Source organism: Denticeps clupeoides, chromosome 9, assembly GCF_900700375.1.
Source record: "Denticeps clupeoides chromosome 9, fDenClu1.1, whole genome shotgun sequence".
Lineage (NCBI taxonomy): Eukaryota > Metazoa > Chordata > Actinopteri > Clupeiformes > Denticipitidae > Denticeps > Denticeps clupeoides.
Genome location: NC_041715.1, coordinates 2,085,812 through 2,113,532, shown reverse-complemented (window position 1 = coordinate 2,113,532; position 27,721 = coordinate 2,085,812). Strand labels below are relative to the sequence as shown.

Below are 27,721 nucleotides of genomic sequence, written 5' to 3'. Positions count from 1 at the left end.
CCGGAGTTCATTTAAAATGCATCACGCTGTAATTTGTGTAAGTTACATTCAGGAAATTTTCCTGAACGTTGCAAATGTGATCGTTTTATTTTAAATGTTGGATGTGTGGTGTCCTGAAGCCCCAGTAAACCGTGTTTGCGTGTCCGAAAAAGAAAACCGCAGCGTCAGCGCAACGACAGTAACAACAGCGGCGCGGCTCCGACCAATCAGCGGGGCGGAGCCGACAGAGCCCCGCCCCCTCGGCCACAGCGCCTACCATCGCGTCTCGGCGCGGCTCCGACCAATCATCGGGGCGGAGCCGACAGAGCCCCGCCCCCTCGGCCACAGCGCCTACCATCGCGTCTCGGCGCGGCTCCGACCAATCAGCGGGGCGGAGCCGGCAGAACCCCGCCCCTTGGCCACGGCGCCTACCGGCGCGTCTCGGCGCGGCTCCGCCCCACTCGACGATGTTCGCCGTCGGACGTGCGCCGCTCTGCGCCGGCAGGACTCTGCAACGGACCCGCGCGGCCAACTTTCGGTGAGTGCGACCGGAAGGGGGGCCGGAAGTTGCGGGAGGTCTGGGGGTCTCCACGTGTTGCTGTGGGGTGGGGTCCCCTGGCTGGTAGTCTGGCCACAAGAACATCGAGGTTCTCCAAACCAGACCAGATCTTGCCCATTAGGGGCGGTAGTAGCCTAGTGGGTACCACACTCACCTATGAACCAGAAGACCTGGGTTCAAACACCACTTACTACCATGGTGTCCCTGAGCAAGACACTTAACCCTGAGTGTGTCCAGGGCGGGACTGTCCCTGTCACTACTGATTGTAAGTCGCTCTGGATAAGGGCGCCTGGTAAATGCTGTAAATGTAAAATGTAAATGTAGGACGATGGTGGAACCCCAGACATGGCTGGTTCTGGAGGTCTTGAGCACTGGCCTGTACAAACGGGGGCAGTGGGTGGGGCAGCGGTTGCCTAGCGGTTAAAGAAGCGGCCCCGTAATCAGAAGGTTGCCGGTTCGAATCCCGAGCCGCCAAGATGCCACTGAGGTCCCCTTCATGAAGGTCCCCACACACTGCTCCCCGGGCGCCTGTCACGGTGCCCACTGCAGATTTTATATATTTATTTATTAGAAGTAAAAAAACGTATTGATTGGTTGATTGAGCGGGTTCCGTTGGCAGCGTGGCGCCGGGTGCTGTGAACCTAAAGGGACGTCACTTTCTGACCCTGAGGGATTTCAGCGCCGAGGAGATCAAGCATGTTCTGCGGGTGTCTGCAGACCTGAAGAAGAGGATCAAGCACGAGGGACAGGTTACTAAACAAACACACACACACACACACACACACACAGAACGGTACTATTCGTATTGATATTTATTGGGTGTTTTTTATGGCCAGTTCCTCCCTCTGCTGCAAGGCAAGTCCGCCGCCATGATCTTCGAGAAGAGGAGCACCCGAACGCGCATGTCGACCGAAACAGGTGCCAGAACCTCAGTCTCGCCGAAAATTCATTCCAACGAACGCACGTACGCGTGGTGTTTCTAGTTAATCGTTTTGCGGGTTTTGTTTGTCCCTTTTTGCGTATTCCGAATGTTTCTCATGAAAAAAAGAGGAACGTGCTGACTGTACAGGTTGTTGCTCAGGAACAGAGATGAACGTGTTCTAACCCCCGTGTCCGCAGGCGTCTCTCTGCTGGGGGGCCACGCCTGCTTCCTCACGCCGCAGGACATTCACCTGGGGGTCAACGAGAGCACCGGGGACACGGCCAGGTGACGGTCACACACAGCTGCAGGAGTTCACATCAGGCTTCCTACGTCCTTAAAAAAACGATTTCTCAGGTCTGGGAACAGGAAGTAAACGTAGAAAGTTCTGGAAAACCTGACACACAAATGCAAAACAAGACCGCGCGAGAAGCGTTTATTTCTACGTTTGCAGCTGCAACGTTTAAATCCGGCGCAGGTCTGTAGAACCTCCAGAACTTCTCCAGATGGTCCAAAATGTAGCAGCCGCCTCATCTTCAACCAGCCGAAACACCCCCACGTCCCGCCTCTTCTCACCTCTCTCCACCGGCTCCCGGTAGCTGCTCGCATCGAGTTTAAGTTCTTGATGCTGCCTACAGGGCTGTAAATGGAAGTTCTCCCTCTTACACCAACACACTACTAGCCAGATACACTCCTGCACGCCCTCTCAGATCTGCACACGAAACGAGACTTAAAAATCCCCACTTCACGGGGTCTCCGGTCCCAATCCACTCTGTTCTCCTTCGTTGTCCCTGGCTGGTGGAACGACTTGTTGACTCGTCGAGACCACCACCACATTTAAGAAGCAGCTGAAACCCACTTGTTCAAAAAGTATTTCACACGAGTCCAACACACACACACACACACACACACACACTGCACAAAATGTAAAAAATATTCATCTAGCACTAAACAATTCCCTATCATGTTCTATTCCTGACAAGTTGGGCCTTATCACGGCTCTTAGTTTTGTAAATTCAAAATCTACAAAATGAGAACGGCTGGTGTCCTCCTGTAAGTCGCTTTGGATGAAAGCATCTGATAAGTAAAGTAAAGTAAAGTAAAGTAAATTACATCTGAAGATCGCATTGCAGCCCATTTTACTCGGGCCGCGGAGGGAAGCAGCGCCGTCGTTTAAGTTCGTTTACTTGAAATTTTTTGTTTTTTTCCCCCCAATATTTGCACAGAAATAGTCATGAAAATTTCCCCGAGTGTAAAAATCATGCAAATTGTGCTGTCGGAAGACCCGCCTGCGGTGAGACGTCTCCGTGCCCGCGTGTCTCGGCAGGGTGCTGTCCGGATTCGCCGACGCCGTTCTGGCCCGGGTCCACAGTCACTCCACCCTGGAGGAGCTGGCCAGCGGGGCGTCCGTGCCCGTCATCAACGGGCTGTCTGACCGTTACCACCCCGTACAGATCCTGGCGGACCTGCTGACGCTGCAGGTAACACACACACACACACACACACGCACGCTGTTAAATAAGGGGCGTGGCCACATGCAGAAATGGGCGTGTTCCGCGTCGGCAGGAGCACTACGGCTCGCTGGAAGGCCTCACGCTCACGTGGATCGGCGACGGCACCAACATACTCCACTCCCTCATGATGTCGCTGGCCAAGATGGGGATGAACCTCAGGGTGGCCACGCCCAAGGTGCGTCGCGGGGGCCGCCGTTAATCGTCAATAATCGTATAGGGTGGTAGTAGCCTAGCGGGTAACACACTCACCTATGAACCAGAAGACCCGGGTTCGAATCCCACTTACTACCATCGTGTCCCTGAGCAAGACACTTAACCCTAAATTGCTCCAGGGGGGGGACTGTCCCTGTAACTACTGATTGTAAGTCGCTCTGGATAAGGGCGTCTGACAAATGCTGTAAATGTAAATGTAAATGTCAATGCTAGACTGAGCCGCGGGAAATGTTGTCACGTGTTTTGCGAATGTGTTTTATTCCCGCGTCACATGTCACAAACGGCGACCGAAGGGGTACGAGGCGGACAGCGGCGTGCTTCAGGAAGCTCGGCGACTCTCCCAACAGGTACCGGCGTTGCCGCCGCGGGCGCATTTAAGGCACCGTCATGTGACTTTTGTTCTCGATTTTCCAGTTTGGCACGGCGCTTGTGTTGACCTCTGACCCCATGGAGGCGGCGCAGGGGGCGAACGTTTTGGTGACCGACACCTGGGTCAGCATGGGGCAGGAGAAGGAGAAGGCCCAGCGTCTCCGGGATTTCCAGGGTTACCAGGTCACCATGCAGGTGACGACGAGCCGCGCACACACACACACACACACACACACACACACACACACAGAACGCATGATGGACTCTGCTGGCATCTCGTGGGCTTACAGACAGGAAGTGTTGCGGCGCCCGACTGGGTGTTCCTGCACTGTCTCCCGAGGAAGCCGGAGGAGGTGAGCGACGAGCTGTTCTACTCCTCACGTTCCCTGGTGTTCCCCGAGTCGGAGAACCGCAAGTGGACCATCATGGTAATTCTTTTTACCTAGATGCTTGCTGTATTTTATACAGTAAAATGTTTTATTTTATTTTAAATTATATTATAATATAGATTGAAAAAGAGCAAGTGAACAATCTGGCAACCTGTGCGAATTATCATATCTAGCGCCACCTACTGGTATTTGTGTAGTATTTTCTGTAGTATTGCTGTATGGGTGGTAGTGGCCTAGTGGGTAACACACCCGCCTATGAACCAGAAGACCCAGGTTTAAGTGTCTCCAGGGGGGGACTGTCCCTGTCACTACTGATTGTAAGTCGCTCTGGATAAGGGCGTCTGGTAAATGCCGTAAATTTAAAATGTAAATGTAGTTTTTGCTTAAGACCAATACAGTAAATTCTATTGTTCTAATGAGATGTTTGTGCCTTTAGGGACTGATGGTGTCCCTCCTGACGGACTACAGCCCCCAGACCCCTCAGCTGAAGATCTGAACATGACTGTCCTTTCTGTCCTGGTGCGACTGTCGCGTGAGCAGCAGGGATGATTGATGCCTCTTTGTGGCCTGTGTTTACCCAGAATGCAGTGCGCCCACCAGTGTGGCCCATGTCAGGGAGGACATCTCATGGGATATAAGCTGTGTACGCAGTCACCGTGCTGTTCTCTTTGCATTAAAATGATTAAAAAAATTATTCAACTGGTGCAGGCTGGGCTCTTTCTTTCCAGTTAATGTGACCGTGGGTTCCGTATTACCCAACATGCAAAGCACCAGACATTGCTGACACAGTGCAGAAGGTCTGTAGTATCTATATTATCTATTAAAGTTACCTTATAATTATTTTATGAAAATCCATAACTCTACCACTAGAGGGAGTGTTGAGTCTGCGATAGATGGCTGGATGGAAAGATAGATAGATAGATAGATAGATAGATAGATAGATAGATAGATAGATAGATAGACACCTTTATTCTCACTACAGCTAGATAGAGTTTGGAGTAAACCAGCAGATGCACAATATCAGAAGAATTAACAACGAATGTTTCAAGTTGTACGTATTTTCTACTATTTCCATCACAACCAGCAGTGCAATTAATGTCGCATCATTTATCTTTAAATACTAATTAAGGAATAAGCAGATTTGGGGAACGCTGATCTCTCTTCAGAGCGCATATTTGATCTCGTAGGCCCAAATGAGCGTGTTCATGGCGCAAATGGGGGAAGATCAGCGGCCGCTTCACCCACAACTGTACAAAATGTTCATTTAAATCACAAAGTAGGGGCGGTGCGGGTTTCGTGTCCCGTTTACATGGGCAGAGACTGAAAGTGAGAGAAATGAATGTGGGAATGCAGCTGGTTCACGTTCGTTCAGCATTAAATGAAATGTACACAGCAATAAGAATTGAGTTGAAAGTTTAATATAAGTCATTCTTGTGGCTGAATGCGTTGCATATTTGATAGATGCTTCTCTAAGATATCAGTCAACCTACATGGCTGTTAAATGTTCCTCCAGGGGTTCCTGTTCAGAATTTTTTGGCCCTTGTTCAGCTCTTCCAGAGAAATTTGAAATCGGTTTTGAAGAAACAACAAAGCAAAATTGCTTGCAGCACCGATACAGAGTCAGATGGATTATTTCAGTTTATTTCACGCCGTGTCCCAGATACTTGTAAATGAGGGGTGGTACGACCTCTTGGCTGGCGAGTGAATGTTCCAGAATGTAAAGAATGAGAGCCTGTGTGCAGCACTGCAGGAAGAGAGGAGGAGGAGGAGGAGGGAGAAAAAGACGCCGGGCCGGTTTCTGTACCTCCGTCCAGGACATTCCTAGTGACAGGTGTCATATAGGCGAGTCTCACTCATTTATTTTTCGTTTGTTTTGACTGTAGAAATGTCAAGATGCACCTTCCATCTTTCAAATGATGGCATTCTTTTATAATACTGTTTATGTGGAGAGTGGAGACAAAACCAACAGCAATTAAAGTATTGACTTTTTTTTAAGCATTTATTGCAGAATTTCTATATTTTCATGAAACAATTTCCTGATGTGTGTAGCGAAAGCAACTTTGAGGTCCATCTGTAGACCTTTACTTGTAGGAGATCATTCATTATTTTACCACATCTCTACATTATTACCACTTTCACTTTTAATCAGGGTTATTTGTGTGTTTCACGTTTTTAGAACAATTTCAGGATTACTGTTGGGAAGTTTCACTGCTGACTAAAACAACTAGATCCACAACTTCATTTATAAAAAAAAAATCTGTGTAAGCTTTGTACATGTTTGCCACTAGCACGCCAATTATTTATAATGATATTGTATTATATTTAGATAATCTAGACTTGCCACAGGGTTACTTGGGGTCGTTTTTGGATCCACTGCGCTGATTGGCCAGAAGCGTTGCGGTCCACGCCCCCCAGAGCCTCTCACTGGTTCGCGGCCCCGTCGATCACCGGTGGCCCGATACGGCCTGCGGACTCCTTCCTTTAAATTAACAGTTTCTGTGTAAATATAAGTAGAATAAGAAATGAAAGTAAGCTCCGTGTCGAGTTTAAATCTAAGAATTATTGCATGAACTATTTCTGTAGTTAATATGGGTAAAAGTTGGGATGGGGGGCGTGGCCTCGCCGGAAGTCCCGGTCTAACCGGTTCGTGTCGTATAAAGCGGGCGCGGCGCGCCGGGAGCCGGTCAGAGAGCCGGGAGTTGTGCCATCATCGCCGCCACCATGCAGATCTGCGAGTCCCACGCCCAGAAGAACTCCCTGCTGAACGCCATGAACCGCTTCATCGGCGCCGTCAACAACATGGACCAGACGGTGATGGTGCCCAGCCTGCTGCGCGACGTGCCGGTGGAGCCCGACGGCGCGCCCGAGCCGGGCCGCTACCTGCGCGACGCCGAGGCCGACATGTTCAGCTACTACCAGCAGCTGAAGGCCATCCGCAACGACATCGAGTGGGGCGTCGTGCAGCGCGGCTCCGCCTCCTCCGCCGCCGGCGACCGGGAGCCCAAGGAGCGGGACGCCGAGGCGGCGACGGCGGCCGACGGCGGCGGCGCGCCGGACCCCGACCTGGAGCAGCTCTTCCGCTTCCACCTGCGGGGCCTGCACGGCGTGCTGTCCAAGCTGACGCTGCAGGCCAACGACCTGACCAACCGCTACAAGCAGGAGATCGGCATCGCCGGCTGGGGACACTGACCCCCCCCCCCTCCCGGGACACTGACTCCGGACTCCGTTCTTTTTATACCGTATTTATCCTTTTTATTTATGTCGACCTGTCGAATCCCCCGGGAGAGGAGGCGCCGGGGACCCCCTGCGGCCTCCCGTGACCCCGTGACCCCGCGTGTGTGAAGGCCCGATGGTCCTGATGGTGATCTGTGAAGAGGAGTCGTCCGAGTTCCGCTGCCGGAGCGTTGAAGAGACCCCTGAGATTGTCGCTGTGTTGTGTTCATGAGTGTGGGGTGGCTTTTTGTAGCCCCCCCCCCCTTTTATTTTATTTTTTTTAAATGAAATAAATACTACCAATTTTAACAAAACCGATCATTGGAGTGGTGTACACGTTTGTTGGAATTTTATTTAATTTGGAGACCTGTACAACCTGACCGTGGCCAGACGGAGCGCGGAATTCCGTCGCCAGGTCTGTTTCGAAGTTTCTGACTACGTGTTGCAGGAAGGGCGGGGGCCTGCGGCGAACATCGCAGGGTGTGAGGAGTGCACAACGCCCTGTGTGTGTGTGTGTGTGTGTGTGTGTGTGTGCACAAGTGGAATTAGCTGCTCGTGTAGGCGCCGTTGCGAAGCCTCTGTGTATTTATTTATTTAACCGCTGCCAACTGGCCTGCAAATATGGTGCCGAGACCCCGATGACCCGAGTGACATTGATTTGCTCGCGAGAGGCACTTGTCATGTACGGGGCGGATCAATGAACTCGTATTCTGCAGATAGGATGTGCCTGCACGCGTGGAACCGGGCCCGCTGGCGAGCCGCTGCCGAATGCGTCCTGGGCAGAGGTCACATCCGCGTTCCGGCGCGCCTGTTGCACACGTTAAAAACATCCTGCTCCGTCGTGTCGGTCTGTAATCCAGCCCTCGTTTTCCCACCGAAGGCCCCGTCCCAGGCGGTTCGGCCTCTTTACGGCGAGGGTTCGGGTTTTGTCACGTACGCCCTTCACCCCACAGTGAAATGCTTTTGGAGGTGCCTGGCCTTGGAAAAACGGTGCCTACGTGACCTATAGATAAAGATATAAGAGCTGTACGGGGGAGTGTTACATAGACACGTGTGCAGTATGGATAGTTCCACTCGCAGGTGTTAAGAAACCGGGCTTAATTATACTGAAAAATATATATAATTATATATGCATATTATTATACTGAAAAAAAAATTCACTGTGTGCACCATGTGCTGTGCTGCTGTGTATCACAAGTGACAATCACTTCGCTTTACTTATTACAGAGTCCGGATCAGCAGATATAGAATATATATAGAAAGGGTAGAATGATGACCGTGGTGCTCTCAGGATCTTCCTGGCTTCAGTTCGGCGCCGTTCCCTCGAAATTAAGCCTCCAATCGAAAGGAGTATTCATTAACCATTTGGGACGAGTCATTTGTGTCCAACGTCCCGTCCTGAACCTGGGACTTTCTGGTGTCTCAACCCACCAGGCCACCACCACCCTCTTACCAACATCATGTGGGGTCAAGTGTCTCAAAACGAACGACTTAATGACAACATCGATTTTGCCAACGAAAGCAGTAAGTCATGAGAAATGACTTTCTGCGGGTGACAAAATGCATGCTGCGGACAAAACGTATTTAACAGAAGGCGGTTTTTTTATGTATTTTGTGACGCAGAAACAGGCATGAAGTCATTTGCACACCTTCACCCTACTCGTTACATATCATTTTTGTTTATAACATATATTTGCATATTTGAATAATTGCAATATTTGCAATATTGAGGTCAATAGCAGTCGCACAAGCATGTCACTGCATATCACGCCGTGTACGACGGTGTTCGTGACAAATAAACATTAGAATTTGAATTTGACGAGGATTTAAAATACCAGACCGGAAGCAGGAAGTAGCCGCAGCTGCCACGTGACTCCCGGTGAGGACGCGATGGCGAGCGACGCGTAAACAAACCCACTATGGACGATGGGAACGCGGCGGCGGCGGCGGCGGCGGGTAACAACGTCAGCTCTCGCTGCTCGTTCGTCGGCGCGGACCCCGGCGACGTCCGATGCGTGAGTACCGACGTGACCTGATCAAAAGCCTCCGATCGATTCGTATCGATAGTCGAGCAACGCCGAACACGGTCCGAGCTGCTTGTGCGTGGATTTTCGCTGTGCACCCCAGAATTCTATTTAAAGGGGGCTTCGCGTTCTAAATAAGCTACTTTAAACTGACATATATTTACAGTACAGAAAGTCTGGACGCACCTTCTCATTCAACATGTTTTCTTTATCTTCATGACCATTTACGTTGGTAGATTCTCACTGAAGGCATCAGAACTATGAATGAACACATGTGGAGTTCTGTACTTAACAAAAAGTGGAGACCTGACCTCCACAGTCACCGGACCTGAACCCAATCCAGATGGTTTGGGGTGAGCTGGACCAACAAGTGCTAAACACCTCTGGGAACTCCTTCAAGACTGTTGGAGAAGCATTTCAGGTGACGACCTCTTGAAGCTCATCGAGAGAATGCCAAGAGTGTGCAAAGCAGGAATCAGAGCAAAGAAACTAGAATATAAAACATGTTTTCACTTATTTCACCTTTTTTTAATAAGTACAGAACTCCACATGTGTTCATTCATAGTTTTGATGCCTTCAGTGAGAATCCACCAACGTAAATGGTCATGAAGATAAAGAAAACACGTTGAATGAGAAGGTGTCCAAACTTTTGGCCTGTACTGCATATTAGGGGTGCAGGAAAATATCAATACATTTACAGCATTTATCAGTGAATACAGCAATATATCGTGGTGTGTTACGTGATGATCGATTGTAGCGGTACAGGGACATCAAACATCGACATTCTGCCTTACAAATTCACTTTTGTGTTGATTTGGCTGAATTATTAACGTAATGTGATCTTGTATATCAGCGGTGTTTTAACATAGAATATCGGAATATGTACAGTATCGTAATCATATCGTGATCCAGTTATTGTGTTGCATATCGCATTGTGAGATCCTTGCCAAAACACACCTCATATATATATATATAAATGCTTAGAATAAATTGCGTCACTTTATACTACGACGATGTTTTAGGGCCACGGGTGGCAGAAAAGATTTGAGATTAAAGTCACCGTATGTGCCATGTTGAATTGGATGACTGGTTCCTTACACGGGCGTGTCTTTAGACACTCTAGGCGTGTCCAGCGGTGTCCTTGTGTAAAAATCGTCTTATTGGACTCGGGCTTTTATTCCGAAGGGAATAAAGTTTCCTGGCAGCCCATGTGTCGTTTTATTTCAAGATTCAAGATTGTTTTATTGTCAGTACGACAGTGTACACAGTACACGGTGTATTGAAATACTGTCTCACACAGACCCCCCCATAGTGCAATAATAAAAGAAAAATATATACCTATATACACACTGAAGTACACTACACTATACTAACTAAAACTAGAACTTAAAAACTGTACATGTTTCTCTAGAGGAGAAAAGTAGAACTTTTCTGTACGATGAACAGGACGAACGGGACATAACTAGTCAACATCGTGTAGGACGCCTGTAAGTGGATGTGTTGGATATTTCAAACGGGACACACAAGACGAGACAAACGTGCAGGAATGTGGAAAGATGCGGTGTGTACGGCTGGAAGCGTATTGTTGAGTTTATCAGTGTTCTGGTGATGGCGGGGAATTGAGAGCTCCGTGTCTGGCAGGTCCAGTTCTGATGCTGCGGAACCGGCGTCCAGGCGGTAGGAGGGAGAACCGGGCGTGTGAGGGGTGACGAGCGTTTGAGATGTTTTCTCGTAGAGCCGGGAGACGGTGGAAGTGGAACCCCGATGATTTCGGTGACTCGTGCGGTGTAGGCGTCGCTGTGCCATCAGATTATTTTTTGTTCTTCAGTCCAAATCGCCTCAGCGTTCCATAATGAGGACAAAGCAGATTTTCACGTAACCATATTACTTTGGTCCCGTAATATTACAACTTTATTCCCGTAATTTAATTATTTTTTTGTGCAAATATTTTACCACGTAGCATATTGCGGGTCTGGCGGCCGTGTAATCAGAAGTTTGTGGGTTCCAATCCCGACCCGCCAAGGTGCCACTGAGGTCCCGTCCCCACACGCTGCTCGCCGGGCGCCTGTCATGGTGCCCACTGCTCACCAAGGGTGACTGATAAATACAGAGGACACGTTTCACCGTGTCACCGTGTGCTGCGCTGCAGCGTCTCACAAAGACAATCACTTCAGGGTGCTAGTAGCCTAGTTGTTAACACACTCGCCTATGAACCAGAAGACCCGGGTTCAAATCCCGCTTACTACCATTGTGTCCCTGAGCAAGACACTTAACCCTGAGTGTCTCCAGGGGGGGACTGTCCCTGTAACTACTGATTGTAAGTCGCTCTGGATAAGGGCGTCTGGTAAATGCCGTAAATGTAAACTTCACTTACATAATTTCAACCAGCAATAGGACCTGGGTGATACATGACGGCAAATATATAACCGAGGGTCCGCAACTGTAGAGGACCGTTGTGAAGTAAGACGAGAGCGCGCGCCGGTGCTGTAATACGACGCCGTCGGAATGCCGCACTCCGGCATTGCAGGACGTTCGCACCCGCCGGTCAACATTTCTCCTCGATGGTCAACAGCGGCGGTGAAATAGCGCTGGAGTAAAGTGAAGTGATTGTCACATGTGATACACAGCAGCACAGCACACGGTGCACACAGTGATATTTGTCCTCTGCATTTAACCCATCACCCTGAGTGAGCAGTGGGCAGCCATGACAGGCGCCCGGGGAGCAGTGTGTGAGGACGGGACCTCAGTGGCACCTCACCTCACGATTCTAACCGGCAACCTTCTGGTTACGGGGCCGCTTCCTTAACCGCGAGGCCACCACCGTCCCAGTAGAGGCTGAAGCCGTTTTCCATACAAGGAAAAGTCTGGACGACTGGCCAAATAATGTACCGTTCAGCAGGGACGCTCAAAAAAACAACCAAGTGAAGTCAATATGCGACTCAAAAATGTCCAGAGTATGAAGTGAAAGTGGGAACGGAACGTCGTAATAAAGTTCCGTTGTGTGTGTGTGATCGCTTTCAGTAGAATTTCCTGTATAAATAACATGGAACCGCTGATGTGTGCCTGAGGGGACGGTCCCTGTGCCTACCGATGGCACGTCGCTGTGCCCAGTGTCCATAATGTGTAGAGGCCTAGTGTGTAACACACTCGCAAATGAAGCAGAAGACCCAGGTTCAAACCCCACTTACTACCGTAGTGTCGCTGAGCAAGACACTTAACCCTGAGTGTCCCCAGGGGGGGACTGTCCCTGTAACTACTGACTGTAAGTCGCTCTGGATAAGGGCGTCTGGTAAATGATGTAAATGTAAACAGAGACTTACCATGTAGACTTGTAAACATGTTGAGGAATGTCAGGGGGCGTCGCCCTGCCGGGAGAAGCCCCGCCTCTTCCTTCATTGGCGACTGGTATTGGGGACAACCTTTAGGGTGGCTTCTTCATTCCATAATTGGTTATTAAGTTAAAGTATTGCAAGGGACGTATAGTGAAATGCACGAAGACTTTCCGAGATACGGCAGGATGTTTATTCTGCGGTTCCTCGCTGTTCTCTCTGTTCGCAGGCGCTGATCTTGATGGTGAAAAGGGCCACGGGGACGTTCTCCGTGATCGGATGGTAAGTGACGTTGCCATGGTAACTGCATCCGCAGGTCGGTGGCCAGTGACACACACACACGGGTCATTATCCTGATCTCTATTTAAAAGTCCAAGTTCTGAAGCGAGTCGTTACCATACGGCTGATAAAAAAAAATGTATCTATCTATTTTCTTTAGATATTTTGTGTATATAAATACTTGTTGAATTACAGTGTTTATAAGAAGTTATTTGGTTAATTCTCCAGACGAAATGGACGAAATGTCAACTCCATCAAGGGATCACGTCTGTCCTGTTATCTTCATGAAATAAACATTTTTATTTGTTTGTCATTAAGAGTTTCAGCAGCACACAGACACAATGATGTGATCTAGAGACATGGTATTTATTTCATGTTCATTGCTCATTAAATGGTCTTGGCTGTAATGCAGGAATTCCTGCATTACGTAGATAAAATCTACTTAAAACGAATAATTTTGAAAAGGAACTTGTAGCACCAGGTTCCGGAGAAACCTTGTTCTGTCTAACATGTATGTAGCTGAAATGACAAGCTCAATTTCAACTTGATATATAAACATAAATATGTGGTACAGTAATAGAAAAGCACAGATAAAGAAGAGAGAGAGAACATGTCATTTCTTTTTTTTCTTTTTTTAGCCTGTTTATGCTGTTTGTTATCTGGCTGTTGCGCAGATATAACTCCCTGGCACAGGTACTCTCTTTCTGTCCGTCTCTGTGTCTGTCTGTCTGTCTCTGTGTCTGACTGTCTGTATTTGTGTGATCTGGTATTTTTTCTTCCTCTCTGCAGAAGATGATTGCCAGCCTGACGGTGGCAGCGTTCTTTGACAGTGTTGCGTATGTCATGGTGAGACTGCTTATGAAATATAAATATGAATGCAGGGCTGGGTGATATCAATATTGACGATGATGGCGATTTTAACGCCGTTCTCTCTGCTTCTTGTAGGGAGACTCTCATCCAGAAGGAACCCTGTGTAGTTTCCAAGCCTGGTGGCTGACATATTTTGGTGTGTGTGTGTGTGTGTGTGTATTATCTGTTGTGAAGTGACAGAGTTTCAGCAACAAAACGCTGCAGCCAAGGTTTCATTTTCGGAAACATCGATAAGAAAAAACCCCACTTGCTTGATTTCCTTGCTGATTTCTGCAGTTTTAGGGTCTTCTTCCTAGACTTCTAAATGTCTGAACTGATCAAATCTAATCTTGGAATAAATTAAACCGCCCGTAAAAAGGACAGTTTTAAAAGGACCTCTCGCTCAGATAAGGACCAGTTTATGGTTTGTTGGATCCATATTACCTGATCCACGCTATAGCTACTACACCGACTGCTGCATTTAAACTCCAGCGCAGTGTCAGTTTCGGTAGTTAATCTGGTTTACGTTACTGTAAACAGCCGGCAGAAGTCAGGGTGAGAGTCGGCAACGGCGAACAGGAATGTTCTGGACTTTCTGCCACTCCCAGCTCTTCTGGAACCTGGTCAGACTGGTTGCATCCAGACCCAGTCAAGGTCTTTAGAGCTGCGGCGGTGTGTTAAATGGCTTTATGGGATTATGTATTATTATGTTGTTTTTAAACGGGTTTAATAACCCATCTTTACGTCCCTTGTTTTATTCATGTTTCCTCATGATATGTTAATGTTCAAATGGTGTTGAAAGGAAAGTGCTGAGATGAACGTTTCCTAGCGTTATTTGGACGTTGTGTAATGGTTCGTGGTCTCTGCAGACTGGAGCGCCCTGGCCTGGGTGTGTCTGATCACACTGAACCTCTACCTCAACCTGGTCCGAGAGATCAGAACCGAGAGCTATGAGACGTGAGTCACACACATACACTCTCTCTCACACACACACACCCACACACACACACACACTGTATTTATTACTGCCAGGACCGCTGACTCTCTGTTCATCTGTTTCGTAGACTCTACCATTTCCTGGCATGGGGGGTTCCTTTGATCATGTCGTGCCTCCCCCTCTTCCTGGGCTACTATGGTCCGGCTGGAGCATGGTGGTAAGTCCATAGGCCTATCATAATCATCATCATTAGCATCATCATCATCACCACCCTCAACCTCACCACAGCCCTGTCTCTCTCTCCCTGCCCCCCTCAGCTGGATCACAGATAACCGTGTGGCCTGGAGATTCGGAATGTGAGTTCACCTCCATGTCTGGTTTTCCATGTGAACAATGTGTTTGTGTGTTTGTGTGTGTGTGTGTGTGTGAGTCTCTCTGGTTTCGTGTCCAAGTTGTTAATTGACTCGTTTGAGTTCATTGTGCGCGCTTGTTGCGTCCTGATTGTAATGCGATATTTTTTTTATTCAGAAATATGGAGAAATATGTGATTGAACCTGGCTCCTCCCTCTTTCATCTGCAGTTGGTACATTCCGCTCTTCACCCTCATCTTCCTCATGATCTGCTGCTACGCCCGCATCATCTGTGTGGCCAATCGGAGGGTGAGCTCCTCATTTCGCCGCGGCTGGATTCATCCAGTGGGATCCTGCCTCGATGACGTGGACTCCAGATCGTCTTTTTATTCGCCTCGTATGCAGTACGACATGCGGTGACATTAGTGGTTGGTAGCCCACTAACTACCTCTGGGTCCCTGAGCCAGACACCGGGGGGGACTGTCCCCGGCGCCCTGGATGAGGCCGTGAATATTAATGCAGCGAGTAAATAGTGCAGCAGCAGTATTATTGTGGCCATCTGAGTTGGCTGTGAAGTAGTGATCTAGTGAAGGTCGGGGAACCCTCTGGAGATCCCGCCTGTTCCCGAACTCTGTGATGGATGGTGATTTGTTCCAGAACGTGTTGGGATCTGGCCTGATTCTTTGGGTTCAAACTCAAACTGGACGCGTGGCTCTGCAGTGACCTCGTGAGGTGAAATCATTTTCACCTCTGACCTCACGAAGGACATGATCAGTGGTGTGATGTAAGAGAGGGGGATCGTTCTCTCTCTCTCTCTCTCTTTAGTTGTTTGTCATCTTGGGCGGTTCTAAGGTAGAAGAGGGAACATTCCAGCACCGTGACTGAAAACTATGGCAGCCGGAAGGCACACACACACCCACAAGCATAAATGACTGGCACATAAAAGTATTTGGCCGCTACACGGAAACACGGCGGGCACGCGTAATCATAAATCACACGTGCGGAGAAAGATTCTGTTCTCGTCCTCCTCATGATGTCAAAAGTCAAAGTCTACTTTATTGTCGTCTCACCATATACACAGTTCGGGACAGTGGTGGCCTAGCGGTTAAGGAAGCGGCCCCGTAATCAGAAGGTTGCCGGTTCGAATCCCGATCCGCCAAGGTGCCACTGAGCAAAGCACCGTCCCCACACACTGCTCCCCGGGCGGCTGTCATGGCTGCCCACTGCTCACTCAGGGTGATGGATTAAATGCAGAGGACACATTTCACTGTGTGCACTGCGTGCTGTGCTGCTGTGTATCACAAGTGACAATCACTTTCTTTCTAAGTGCACACGAAGTTTCGGGGACTCACAGTGTGCAAAAGAGACGATAAAGGACATTTTACACCGACACCTAATACAGTGCAGGTCGAGACAAACTAGACAAACCAGAAGGACAAGTAGCAGCAATATGATAATATATCACTGTATGGATCCATTTAGTATGTAAAGTATATGATGTAATATGATAATAATTAGCCAGTTGGAACCTGACCTGGTGCAGGAGAATGTTCCCCCACTCCGCCCCCATCATACCTGGTTTACTGCGGGTGGAGCGGAACGTGAAACATGCGACCACAGCCCAGCCGCTCGAGGTTATTGGGTCACAGCGCTGCTGCGGGCCAGAAATGCCGCAGTGTCGCAGGTCTCGCTTATTTTCTGCTGTCTTTCTCTCTTCTGCTTTATAACCAGATGCAGTCCTGGTTCGGCACCTTCAACCCTGAGAGGGAAAGAAGAAAGGTGATGTGTGTGTGTGTGTGTGTTTCCTGCGTGGGGTTTTTGTGCCATCTAGTGGTTACATACACCTTTTTTGTATATTTGATCTTCAAATTTCACCGCCACTCTGCCTGTTTCTACAGGTAGCTCTGATCGAGGAGGTCGGTCCTCTGAAATGGTATCCATCCGTGTATCTGCTGGTGTCCCTCTTCCCACTTATAAACCGGTAAGCGCACGAACGCACGCTCCCAGTCCCGCATAAAACGTTCAGGTATAAAGGTGGTGTGTGTCTGTGTGTGTGTGTGTACACGTTTGTCCTCCCTCAGCCTGCATAACGCAGTTTACCCAGGTTCTCCCGTCTTCTCCCTGACTCTTCTGCACGTGCTCAGTGCACCGCTGCATGGCCTGGCCAACGCGTGTGTGTTCAGCTTGGATGCCTGGAGCCAGCTCAGGACAACGGGGCTGAAGGTGAGAAGCGCCGATCTCTACAGAGACACACACACACACACACACACATGAGAGGAATACAAGTAATATACATTGCAGATGCAAAGGTCAGAACAACGAATAAAATGTATGGTGTGTGTGTGTGTGTGTGTGTGTGTGTGTGTGTCTCTCAGCTGGCTCTCACTTCTCGGTTTTGTGACCACACCCGAATCGGGGAGTACCACCCCGCCAACGTACGCTACACACACGACTTGGACACACACTCTGAGTCGGACGAAGAAGACAGCAACATCCTGTTCTATAGCCCCAACATGACCCTGAAGGACAGGGGACCCTGAAAGAAAATGAAAACGCTTTCCATCACTCCGTTTAATTTTATTAACACTGCTGGGACATTGAGCGATGAAAACCTGAAAGAGATGACTCTTTCTGTTCTCGCCCGCACGCCCCCCTCATATTGCAGTGTTGAGATTTGAAACGCTACGCTGCCTTGATAGCCGAACATGTTTTAAAAGTGCTCATATTTATATTTCTATTGTATGAGTGTGCAGAATAACGTATCGTGTATATTTTTGTACGTTAATAAACACAGGCTGGCCTTGCTGTGTGCTACGTTGGTTACTCCAGCGAATGTGCCACAAACAGATACTGACTGTAGAAATGAAGGGAATATTTCAGTTCATATATGGATGGAATGTAGCTGCGCTGTTCATTGATTATAAAATCTTGTTACGTGACCACGTTCTATGTTTGGTTCAAAGCGCGAATAGTGACCTCGCACGCGACCCAAAACAACACGTATGAATCGGCGCTTCTGATTGGCTGCCGCTGGTCACGTGGCCGGAGTTTGGATGCTCCCGGTTGGCTGAGTTGTTTGTTTACGCAACGGCCAGCCAATCACAGCCGGCCGACTTCCGAGATTCCTGTAAATAGCCGCGAACGCGGAACTCTCCGTTTGGACCGCAGTCGTGAGCAAATTCTGCGTTTGGGGCTGAGAAGCAACGGGCAAAAAAAAACGCGTCATGGTCTGACTTCTGATTAAAGGTGAGGAGGATTTTACTTTTTCATTTCTTAAAAATACAGTATAATAACCACGCCGCGTGTCTGTATTTATGTACGTCGTGTGGTCGTCTCGTGTTCACCTTTGACCTTTTATTAAATAAATACATACATGGTCCGTGTGAGTGCTAAATCCTGAATTAAAGTTCGTCTCGATTCGACACCGCCACAGGCAGCGTCTACGTTGCCCGCAAGATCGCTGCCGCCGTCCGGGAGAAGTCTGAGGGGCCGGTGTCCACACCATGCAGTCCGGCCGAGGGTGAGATCCAGGAACCCGCATTATAAAGAGACTCTTGGAATTCATGGGGAAGGGGCATTAATTATCTCTTGATGACCTAATCCAGTGCGGTCCCCTCATTTCTTAATGAATCCCTGAATGCTTTGTTTCTTTTTTCGTCCTCAGGTGAGAAGGACAAGCGGCGCTCTGTGTCGGACAAGGCAGCGATGGAGACATCTGACACCGAGGACGCGCTGCTGGCCGGCGCTGTGGCCCCGTCCACAGACACGGCGGTGCAGAAGTGTGGCTCCTGAGGTTAAAGGTCACGCCGGCAAACTAGAGCGAGGGAGGGTTCATTTAAAAGATTTGCGTTGCTGAACCCCACTTGCCCCGTCATTCCGAGCGTGGCCTGTTTCTTCATCTCCCCCACACACACACACACACACACACACACACACACACACACACACAGCTGCTGTGTGAAGGCCTGCTCACCAAACCTCCTTCGAGGGACTGTTCAGGCTGGATGGATTTCTGCAGTTGTGCAATAATGTAACACACAAAATTCATGTATGTCCACCCTGAATGTTTAATTATGTCATCATAACATTTTTTTTTTGCTTTTACATGTAATAAAATAATAATAAAAAAGTATGTATATATTTCCTTTTTCGTTTATTGATCAGTCGATCACTTTTCAATGAGTGTTTACGTTTAGAGGCCTGTGTCCTGCATGACTGTTGCACGGAGCTATATTTCTCAGATAGATCTGTAAAGTATGTTTAGTTCATTTTCACTTGGTCTTTATATATATATAAAGTGAAGTGATTGTCACATGTGATGCACAGCACACGGTGCACACAGTGAAATTTGTCCTCTGCATTTATCCCATCACCCTGAGTGAGCAGTGGGCAGCCATGACAGGCACCCGGGGAGCAGTGTTCGGGGAAGGTGCTTTGCTCAGTGGCACCTCAGTGGCACCTTGGCAGATCGGGATTCGAACCAGCAACCTTCTGATTACGGGGCCACTTCCTTAACCGCTAGGCCACCAGTGCCCCATATATACAATTGTCATATATACATATGACAATTCAAAAGATTTCGTCCCTATTAGACATCCCACGTTCCACTGAGTAGCATTATTGGCAATTTAGGCCTGCGGTGGCCTAGAGGGTGAGCAAGCAGCCCTGTAATCAGAAGTTTGACTATCTGAATCCCTTTACTTGTACATATGTAATGACAATAAAGTCTAATCTAAATATATACATTGGTATATTATCATATTTAAATTTATAAAGTTTTCTGATTAAAGTTCACTTTGACTTCCATGTTATTGACATGAAGTCTTTATCTTAACACTATAACACTTTATTCACTATTTTCCTCAAAGAAATAAATATATATATACAGTACAGGCAGAACTCCACATGTGTTCATTCATAGTTTTGATGCTTTCAGTAAGAATCTACCAACGTAAATGGTCATGAAAATACAGAAAACACATTGAATGAGAAGGTATCTCCAAACTTTTGGCCTCTACTGTACAAGAATAGATGAATGAATAAAACCACGTAAACTTTACTCCCATCCGGCAGGTGGCGCCACGCAGCCCACCGACGCCGCGTCCCCGCGACGTCCGAGCGAACACCGGCAGCGGCGACTCCGGAACCGCCCGCGATAACAACATCATCATGACGGCGCACGGCTGCTCGTCCACCTTCCCTGACCCGTCGCCGCGCAGGGCTGCTTTGTAACGGGTACGCGCTCCGCTCTCTCCGGCCGCCATGCTGGCGGGAGTGCGTTTACGCGGGAAATCTGTTCGTAAACGCGTCGAGGGCGAAACGGTCGGGTTGTTACGCTTATGAGATGATGGTGGTCGTGTGTCCAGGGGCGGCGCGATGTCGGACGCTGCGGAGAAGAGGCTGGACCGCGGGGCGGCGCCGACCGCCCCGGCCGTCGCCGGAGACGCGTCCTGCGCGGTGAGCTCCTCCCCGGTTCCGCCGGACGCAGCAGCCGACGCGCTTCTAACGCCTCCGTCCGTCCGTGTGTGTTCCTCAGGCGGAGACGCTGTGCAGAGTCCCGCAGCGGCGGCTGGCGACGGCCCGGAGGAGGAGTGGAGAGCAGGAGGCGGACTGCGGCGGCGACCACAAGGTGTTTTACAGGACGGTCCGCCGAAAATATCGCGATATCTTACGCGGTGATACTGTATCGATGCAGGGGCGCCAGATATCGATATTTTTGTAAACATGCTCCGATCACCAGGTGGTGCTTTAGAGAGAATCGGCATGGGACTACGACCTCCACTCCTGTAGATGGCGCACTCACAGCATCTTACATTTACAGTATTTACCAGGCGCCCTTATCCAGAGCGACTTACAATCAGTAGTTACAGGGACAGTCCCCCTGGAGCAACTTAAGGTTAAGTGTCTTGCTCAGGGACACAATGGTAGTAAGTGGGATTTGAACCTGGGTCTTCTGGTTCACAGGCGAGTGTCTTACCCACTAGGCTACTACCACCATTTACAGTATTTACCAGGCGCCCTTATGCAGGGCCACTTACACTCAGTAGTTACAGGGACAGTCCCCCCCTGGAGACACTCAGGGTTAAGTGTCCTGCTCAGGGACACGATGGTAGTAAGTGGGGTTTGAACCTGGGTCTTCTGGTTCATAGTTGAGTGTCTTCTCAGTTGCACTGGACTCATTTGACGAAAAATGGATCTTCCAAGGACGTTCCCCGTCAGAACGGCAAGGTCCCCGCCGGTCCCACGCAGGCCCAGGAGAGACAGGCGATCTGCAGGTGAGGGGGGCGGGGCTCTAGCTTCTCGAAATGCAGCGTCTACTTTCCTTCTCGTTTGATCGCTGCCGTGTGTTCAGGTGCAGCGCTTGTATTAATAACCCGGGTCGGTGATTCATGTGGAAATTTACAGACGGTGCGGCTGGCTAAATATTTTTCTAAAAGTGTGTAAAATGCTTCAACAAACCATCGCCCTTGGTGAGCAGCGGGCAGCCATGACAGGCGACCCGGGGAGCAGTGTGTGATTACAGGGGCCGCTTCCTTAACCGCTAGGCCACCACTGCCCCACATGCTTGTAACTTCACATTTCTAGTCTACACCCCAAATGTGAGTGCGAGAGATGTGTGAGGTGGTGTAACTTCCTTATCTTCCCTTCGCACGCGTTTCCTCTGCGCTTATCCCGAGTTTCTGATATGTGCGCACGCACACGGCCGACGTACCGAAACCCACCCTGTTAGTTGTGCGAAACTTCACGTCTCCGCTCTGTGTTTGTGTGTGTGTGTTGCACATGTATTTTGTGAGTAACGTGTGATAAATCTTGCATGTAGTGTTGTAACATGCTGTTTTTTAATAAAAATTTAATTTTTTTTAGGCGGGATGTTCGCGTGAGACTAACCAACGTTCTGAAGACAGAAGCTGGGTGCCGGTATTTGCGCCAGAGTGGGCGTGGCCAACCCACAAACAACCATGCAGAGAACAGTCTAAGAATTAAACACTCGCAGACCCAACACCAGACCCAACCACACAATCAGCCCAAAGCAGCCGATCAGCTGGACCCTCTACACGACTCCAAAGCTGTCAGGCCAACCAAAACCAGCCAGTCACCAAATGCACCAAGGCCAGCTGACCCTCCGCCTCCGGAGCGGGAAACGTCTGCTGAGGAGTCGTCTGACTGTATGGGCTCCGTACAGTTTAACCCAATTTGGGACGAGGAGGGTTCCACTGACGGGCAGTCAAGAAGCAAGGTGAGACGTAGACGTGGTCACGTTCACGCCTGATAACCTGCATGTTGGTGTTGGTAGGGGGCGTGGTCATGTTGACTGGAATTAAAGCGCCTGATAACCTGCATGTTGGTGTTGGTAGTGGGCGTGGTCACGTTCACTAGGAATTAAAGCGCCTGATAACCTGCATGTTGGTGTAGGTAGTGGGCGTGGTCACGTTCACTAGGAATTAAAGCGTCTGATAACCTGCATGTTGTTGTTGGTAGTGGGCGTGGTCACGTTCACTAGGAATTAAAGCGTCTGATAACCTGCATGTTGTTGTTGGTACCTTCATCAAGGGGACCTCGGTGGCACCTTGGCGGGTCGGGATCCTTCTGATTACGAGGCCACTTCCTTAACCGCTAGGCCACCACTGACCTAAAAAATCACGCATACAGGCTCCTCCCCTTTTTTTTTTTTATACTTAAGAAATGCGTCAGAAATAATTACGCCCGACCACGAATGAACCGCGTTCTCCCTCCCTGCAGAGTAAGGGCAGGAGGGCGAGTTTGCCGGAGAGCGGCTCGGACGCGGCGATGCGCGAGGAGGAGTGTTTGCCGAGGGAGAGCGTGCTGAGACTCTCGGGGGAGGAGCAAGTTGCGGGACGCTGTGACGGACAAGCGGCGATCAAGCGTCCCCGTCTGACCGGCCTCGCCGACGACCCGAGTCCCAATCCAAGGAGAATAACGGACCGAACCGCGTCCCAGTCCAGCCAGTCAGAGCCCAGTAGGTGGATGGACAATCTCTGCACTTCAGGGAAGTGTGTGTGTGTGTGTGTGTGTGTTCCAATCTACTTTCTCGTTGCTCTCCTCAGTCGTTCTTTCCAGTGAAGATGAAACCGACGACGAGACGCCGCAACAGCAGGAGGAGCAGGTGGACATGGCGGTAGAGGAGAAGAGGGACGGCCTTCTTGCTGATAACGTGGACAGTGAAGAGTCCACTGATCAGAGCCCGTTGTCCAGACTGGAAGGAGCCGCAGAGGGAACATATGAACCAGAGGTGTGTGTATTCCAGAACTTTCTCAGCCGCGCGTCTCCGTTTTGAAGGTGAATTACAGCCGATGATCTGATGCTCGAAACTGCGGCCTCCATTTTAGACTTCAACCTTTCAGGGTCGTCAGAAGTTTGGTTTAACGTTGATTTTTGCCTCCCCAAGTTTAACCAGCACCCGCTGGAAATGGCCTTCACCTCGCTGCTCATGGCCGGTGTCCGGGTCCTGGCCGGGGGGACTATGGAGGTACGTCCCTCTCGCGATCCGAGACTCGGTCTTCTGCTGCATGCTGAGACCTGATTGGTACGATTTTGTGATTTTCAGGTTTCTTGTGACCAGATATCATTTCCTCTGAAAGGTAATGTGTGTGTGTGTGTGTGTGTGTGTGTGTGTGTGTACGTACTTGTTCTTTAGGTTCCTGATGTAGCATTAGATTTATAATGTTAATGTTGAGGTGTGTGTGTGTGTGTGTGTACGTACTTGTTCTTTAGGTTCCTGATGTAGCATTAGATTTATAATGTTAATGTTGAGGTGTGTGTGTGTGTGTGTGTGTGTGTACGTACTTGTTCTTTAGGTTCCTGATGTAGCGTTAGATTTATAATGTTAATGTTGAGGTGTGTGTGTGTGTGTGTACGTACTTGTTCTTTAGGTTCCTGATGTAGCGTTAGATTTATAATGTTAATGTTGAGGTGTGTGTGTGTGTGTGTGTGTGTGTATACGTACTTGTTCTTTAGGTTCCTGATGTAGCATTAGATTTATAATGTTAATGTTGAGGTGTGTGTGTGTGTGTGTGTGTGTGTGTGTGTGTGTGTGTGTGTGTGTGTGTGTGTGTGTGTGTGTGAGAACTGTCCTTGTTTTTCAGATTCTGTGGGCGGGAACGTTACCGTTGTCATGCCAATGGCTGACCTGTACAAGTATTCTGTACTGCGTGATGAAGAGCTAAAAGAGAGCAGATTGGTCAGGCAGGGTGTGGCCCCACCCCCCTCGTTGCTCCTCTTTTGGGTGTCAGAGAAACAGGCTCACAATTTGATTAATGAGCTGTCAATCATCCAGCCAGGAACACGCCTAGGTGAGGCCACACCCCTACACCAGTTAATTTGACTTCAGTTCTGGATGCAAAATGACACTCCTTCATTTCATTTTGTGTGTGTGTGAGCAGCCGAAGGCAGCAGGTGTGTGTGCGTGTGTTTGAGTGACACTGTGCAAAGACTGGAAACGACGCTCCTGGGAAGTATCATAGACTTGGTGGCTCTGAAGATGGGCGTGGCAGAGTTACTGGTCCCGCCCCCTTTAAGTTCCGCCCTTGAGATGCTGCGCTCCTCCCCGCATGACGCGCCGCTGCTGCAGATGCTCGACCTGGAGCAGGACGAGGCAGAGACTCTGGCCACTGCAGACAGGGTGTGTGTGTGTGTGTGTGTGTGTGTGTGTGTGTGTGTTTTATATTATATAGTGATGTCACTAGTTTTTAGTTGTTTTATTGTGTGTCCGTGTGACAGGAACCGGAGCTGCAGCCTGTTTACACTCTCCGTCACTGCAGAACAAGTGGCCGATATCCTGTCTCCCTGGCAACCAAACCTGGTCCTGAGTGGGTCCCATACTGCCATCGTGCCCCCCCCCTGCAGGTATGTGTGTGTTTGTGTGTGTGTGTGTCAGGATGGGCACGACTTAAATCATCTCTTCGTCTCCCAGGTTAATCCAGTTCCCGCCTCCCCCCTGTAAAGGAGCCATCACCGTGACAACAGAGGACCTGGAGTGTTTAGACAGTGGGGAGTTCCTCAACGACGTCATCATCGACTTCTACCTCAAGTGCGTTGTCATGGCAACAACAGATGCATGTTCCACGTCCTGCAGAAGTTGTGAATCTTAACACTTTGGTTCGTTAAATCTGTAAAGTTGAAATGTGTGTGTGTGTGTGTGTGTAGGTATCTCATGGTGGAGAAAGCTCCTTGTTCTTCTGTAGAGCGGTGTCATGTCTTCAGCAGCTTCTTCTATAAGCAGCTCACTCGCAAAGACAACGCCAACGAGGACAACAACAGCACACCGTACGTCTCTGTGTGTTGACTGCAGAAGTCACCACCGCACTGCATTATGGGATCAGTAGTTTTGTGTGAGTTTGATTTATATTCGGTGTGTGTTTTCAGAGCCCCACGCAGGAGGCACCAGCGGGTGAAGACGTGGACGCGGAACGTGGACATCTTCAACAAGGACTTCCTGTTTGTCCCTGTTAACCAGGAGTAAGTGTGACGCGTGAACTCGGTGTGAACAAAGGACTCAGTTTTAACCGCGGCATCCTGATTGGCTGCTTGCAGGGCCCACTGGTACTTGGTGGTGATCTGCTTCCCGGGGCTGCAGCAGGCACGGACGGTGCTGCGGGACGGAGTGGACGCCATGAAGGACTGTGGGGAGGAGAACTCGGCGGACCACCAGGGTGATGAGGCCGGCACCAAAGATGAGGGTGGAGCTGAAAACAACACGCCCACATCGGGTAGACGAACGGCGTCGCCTCTGGTAAGAAAAAAAAAACAAAACACAGCAGCGCAGCACACGGTGCACACAGTGAAACATGTCCTCTGCATTTAACCCATCACCCTTGGTGAGCAGTGGGCAGCCATGACAGGTACCCGGGGAGCAGTGTGTGGGGACAGTGCTTTTGCTCAGTGGCACCTCAGTGGGACTGGGATTCGAACCAGCAACCTTCTGATTAACTTGGATCCTTAACCGCTAGGCTAATAGTGACCGCTAATAGTGATGTGTGACTAAATGCCTGTGTCTGAATCTGAAAAACAATCTCATTCTTTCTAGGATTGCACTGAAAAGACCTGCAAGAAGAGAACAGTCTGCCAGAGGTGCGTGTGTGCGTGTGTGTGTGTGTGTGTGTGTGTGTGTGTGTGCGTGCATTTCAGTAGAACTCCACTCCAGACTTCCACATCCACCTAGTGGTCAGACATGGAAAACACAGATCAGCTAACGCATTGTGTGTGTTTGTGGCATCTCTGCTCGTTACAGGCCCTGTATTCTCATCATGGATTCCTTGAAGGTCTCTGCCCACGAGCGTGTCCACAAACTGTTACGAGAGTACGTTTTCGTGTTCAATTTCTCATGTATACAACTGCAACGTTTAAAACTAGCGCAGATCTGTAGTATCTTCGCCTGCTTTACCTAGTGCTTTACCTACGTCTGTTTCATTCGGGCTGAATTCTGGTGAATTTTACTTCATAAAATGTTTATAAATTTAAATCTCATTGTGTGTGTGTGTGTGTGTGTGTGTTCAGGTATCTGGAGGTGGAATGGGAGGTGAGAAGAGGAGAGAGACGCGAGTTTAATGCCGAGTTGATGCCAGGTTCCCACTGCACCGTCCCGCTACAGGACAACAGCAGCGACTGTGGCCTCTACCTGCTCCAGTTTGCAGAGAGCTTTCTACAGGTACACACACACACACACACACACACACACAAACACACACATAGATACACTCGCTAACTGAACACTCTGTCTTGATTTTAATCACATAAGGACCCGGTTGTCCACTTTGACCTACCACTGAGGATGGAGCGGTGGTTTCCACGGCAACAAGTGCGTCGGAAACGGGACGAGATACGGGACCTGGTTCTGCTCTTATGTCGTTACCAAAGAAGCGTCATGGGCGATGTTTGTCAAACGGAGGTTGTTTGAGAATACCGAGAGACTTTTGTGAAGTATTTATATTTTAGATATTTTAATTTTTTCCTAAATCCACAGAACAGTATTCTGCTTTAAAATGCTGTCTGCTTTGTCCGTAACTGTTTTATGAGAATAAATTTTTTAGCTTCTCTGTGTGAGTTTGAAATGTATTATTATTATTTTTTTTTTTTACTATATTGACTTCTTTCCTCCCTGTCAGTAGGTGCAGCATGTTCTGCAAACATCACCTGGTATCAAAATGTTAAGGCAGTTTTACGGCCGTTGTGTGTTTTAATGTGAGGGAGCATATTGAATATTGGTGTCTGGAATAATAATTATTATATTAATCATATCTGAGAGTCCCGGGTTTCTGTGGATCCTTAAAAAGCATTGATTTTCCGAATTAAGGCCTTAAATATAATTTTTAAAATAATTTAGTAATCCTTAAATCCAGGTCTTAAAAATACTGCAGACTCAATAAATCAAATGAAACAAGCCTCTTCAATCCGTCAGTAATCTGCTGTTCGCTGCACTCTGTGCACTTTTGGTTTTACTAAGTGTAGCACGCAGGGAAACGGCCAAGGGTGGGGTGTCAGTACCCAATCTGTGCAACTTGCCCGATCGGTTCCGCCCGAGCACTCCAAAAGCCGCCGTGTTGGCGGCCTAAGTTTAACCCTAACTGTCGCGGGTCAGTGGCATGGGTTCGGTACTGACCGGCAGTGCTGGCCTTCCCCCAGTCGATTATCACCTCCAAAATGGGCAATAGAAAATAAAGAAAGATACAAAAAATGCGGGGCAATGCCCATGATGCCGCCCTGGGACCATGTCGCCCTTTATCAAATTCCGCCGCTGGAAATGTCTCACAAAGAGTACAAACCGAGCGTATGGCAGTTGCC

The 27,721-nt window shown here is 49.1% G+C and overlaps 4 protein-coding genes across 4 annotated transcripts; all 4 read left to right on the top strand.

Moving 5' to 3' along the window:
- Window positions 1-412: 412 nt before the first annotated feature.
- On the top strand, window positions 413-4,646 carry otc (ornithine transcarbamylase). Its single transcript, XM_028992404.1, has 10 exons — window positions 413-517; window positions 1,158-1,287; window positions 1,375-1,456; window positions 1,658-1,745; window positions 2,785-2,938; window positions 3,024-3,146; window positions 3,478-3,531; window positions 3,599-3,748; window positions 3,844-3,981; window positions 4,379-4,646. The coding sequence occupies exons 1-10, from the start codon at window positions 447-449 to the stop codon at window positions 4,436-4,438; spliced, it is 1,050 nt and encodes a 349-aa protein (XP_028848237.1). The 5' UTR covers window positions 413-446; the 3' UTR covers window positions 4,439-4,646.
- Window positions 4,647-6,602: 1,956 nt separating this feature from the next.
- mid1ip1a (MID1 interacting protein 1a) lies at window positions 6,603-7,473 on the top strand. The gene has a single exon (XM_028992425.1). The coding sequence runs from the start codon at window positions 6,664-6,666 to the stop codon at window positions 7,129-7,131; it is 468 nt and encodes a 155-aa protein (XP_028848258.1). The 5' UTR covers window positions 6,603-6,663; the 3' UTR covers window positions 7,132-7,473.
- Window positions 7,474-9,025: 1,552 nt separating this feature from the next.
- Window positions 9,026-19,063, top strand: LOC114797436 (cyclic AMP receptor-like protein A). Its single transcript, XM_028992402.1, has 15 exons — window positions 9,026-9,170; window positions 12,738-12,790; window positions 13,426-13,480; window positions 13,577-13,633; window positions 13,733-13,793; window positions 14,506-14,593; window positions 14,701-14,790; window positions 14,891-14,929; window positions 15,154-15,232; window positions 16,655-16,702; window positions 16,822-16,904; window positions 17,005-17,146; window positions 17,299-18,169; window positions 18,357-18,443; window positions 18,588-19,063. Exons 1-13 carry the CDS (start codon window positions 9,075-9,077, stop codon window positions 17,461-17,463), a joined length of 1,056 nt encoding a protein of 351 aa, XP_028848235.1. The 5' UTR covers window positions 9,026-9,074; the 3' UTR covers window positions 17,464-18,169; window positions 18,357-18,443; window positions 18,588-19,063.
- A 953-nt stretch (window positions 19,064-20,016) lies between these two features.
- Window positions 20,017-26,980, top strand: LOC114796774 (sentrin-specific protease 7). The gene is made up of 20 exons (XM_028991258.1): window positions 20,017-20,158; window positions 20,290-20,380; window positions 20,460-20,552; window positions 21,089-21,198; window positions 21,788-22,160; window positions 22,664-22,901; window positions 22,990-23,174; window positions 23,331-23,411; window positions 23,490-23,523; window positions 24,028-24,234; window positions 24,325-24,563; window positions 24,662-24,801; window positions 24,855-24,971; window positions 25,088-25,207; window positions 25,307-25,399; window positions 25,475-25,673; window positions 25,968-26,011; window positions 26,172-26,240; window positions 26,438-26,588; window positions 26,679-26,980. Exons 2-20 carry the CDS (start codon window positions 20,300-20,302, stop codon window positions 26,835-26,837), a joined length of 2,733 nt encoding a protein of 910 aa, XP_028847091.1. The 5' UTR covers window positions 20,017-20,158; window positions 20,290-20,299; the 3' UTR covers window positions 26,838-26,980.
- Window positions 26,981-27,721: the final 741 nt, after the last annotated feature.

Coding starts and splice junctions, on each gene's coding strand:
- otc (XM_028992404.1), top strand. CDS start 447: ATGTTCGCCGTCGGACGTGCGCCGCTCTGCGCCGGCAGGACTCTGCAA. Junction 518..1,157: donor ACCCGCGCGGCCAACTTTCG/GTGAGTGCGACC, acceptor TTCCGTTGGCAG/CGTGGCGCCGGGTGCTGTGA. Junction 2,939..3,023: donor CGGACCTGCTGACGCTGCAG/GTAACACACACA, acceptor CCGCGTCGGCAG/GAGCACTACGGCTCGCTGGA.
- mid1ip1a (XM_028992425.1), top strand. CDS start 6,664: ATGCAGATCTGCGAGTCCCACGCCCAGAAGAACTCCCTGCTGAACGCC.
- LOC114797436 (XM_028992402.1), top strand. CDS start 9,075: ATGGACGATGGGAACGCGGCGGCGGCGGCGGCGGCGGGTAACAACGTC. Junction 13,634..13,732: donor ACAGTGTTGCGTATGTCATG/GTGAGACTGCTT, acceptor TGCTTCTTGTAG/GGAGACTCTCATCCAGAAGG. Junction 15,233..16,654: donor TCTGTGTGGCCAATCGGAGG/GTGAGCTCCTCA, acceptor CTTTATAACCAG/ATGCAGTCCTGGTTCGGCAC.
- LOC114796774 (XM_028991258.1), top strand. CDS start 20,300: ATGTCGGACGCTGCGGAGAAGAGGCTGGACCGCGGGGCGGCGCCGACC. Junction 22,902..22,989: donor GTCCAGCCAGTCAGAGCCCA/GTAGGTGGATGG, acceptor TGCTCTCCTCAG/TCGTTCTTTCCAGTGAAGAT. Junction 25,400..25,474: donor TTTGTCCCTGTTAACCAGGA/GTAAGTGTGACG, acceptor GGCTGCTTGCAG/GGCCCACTGGTACTTGGTGG.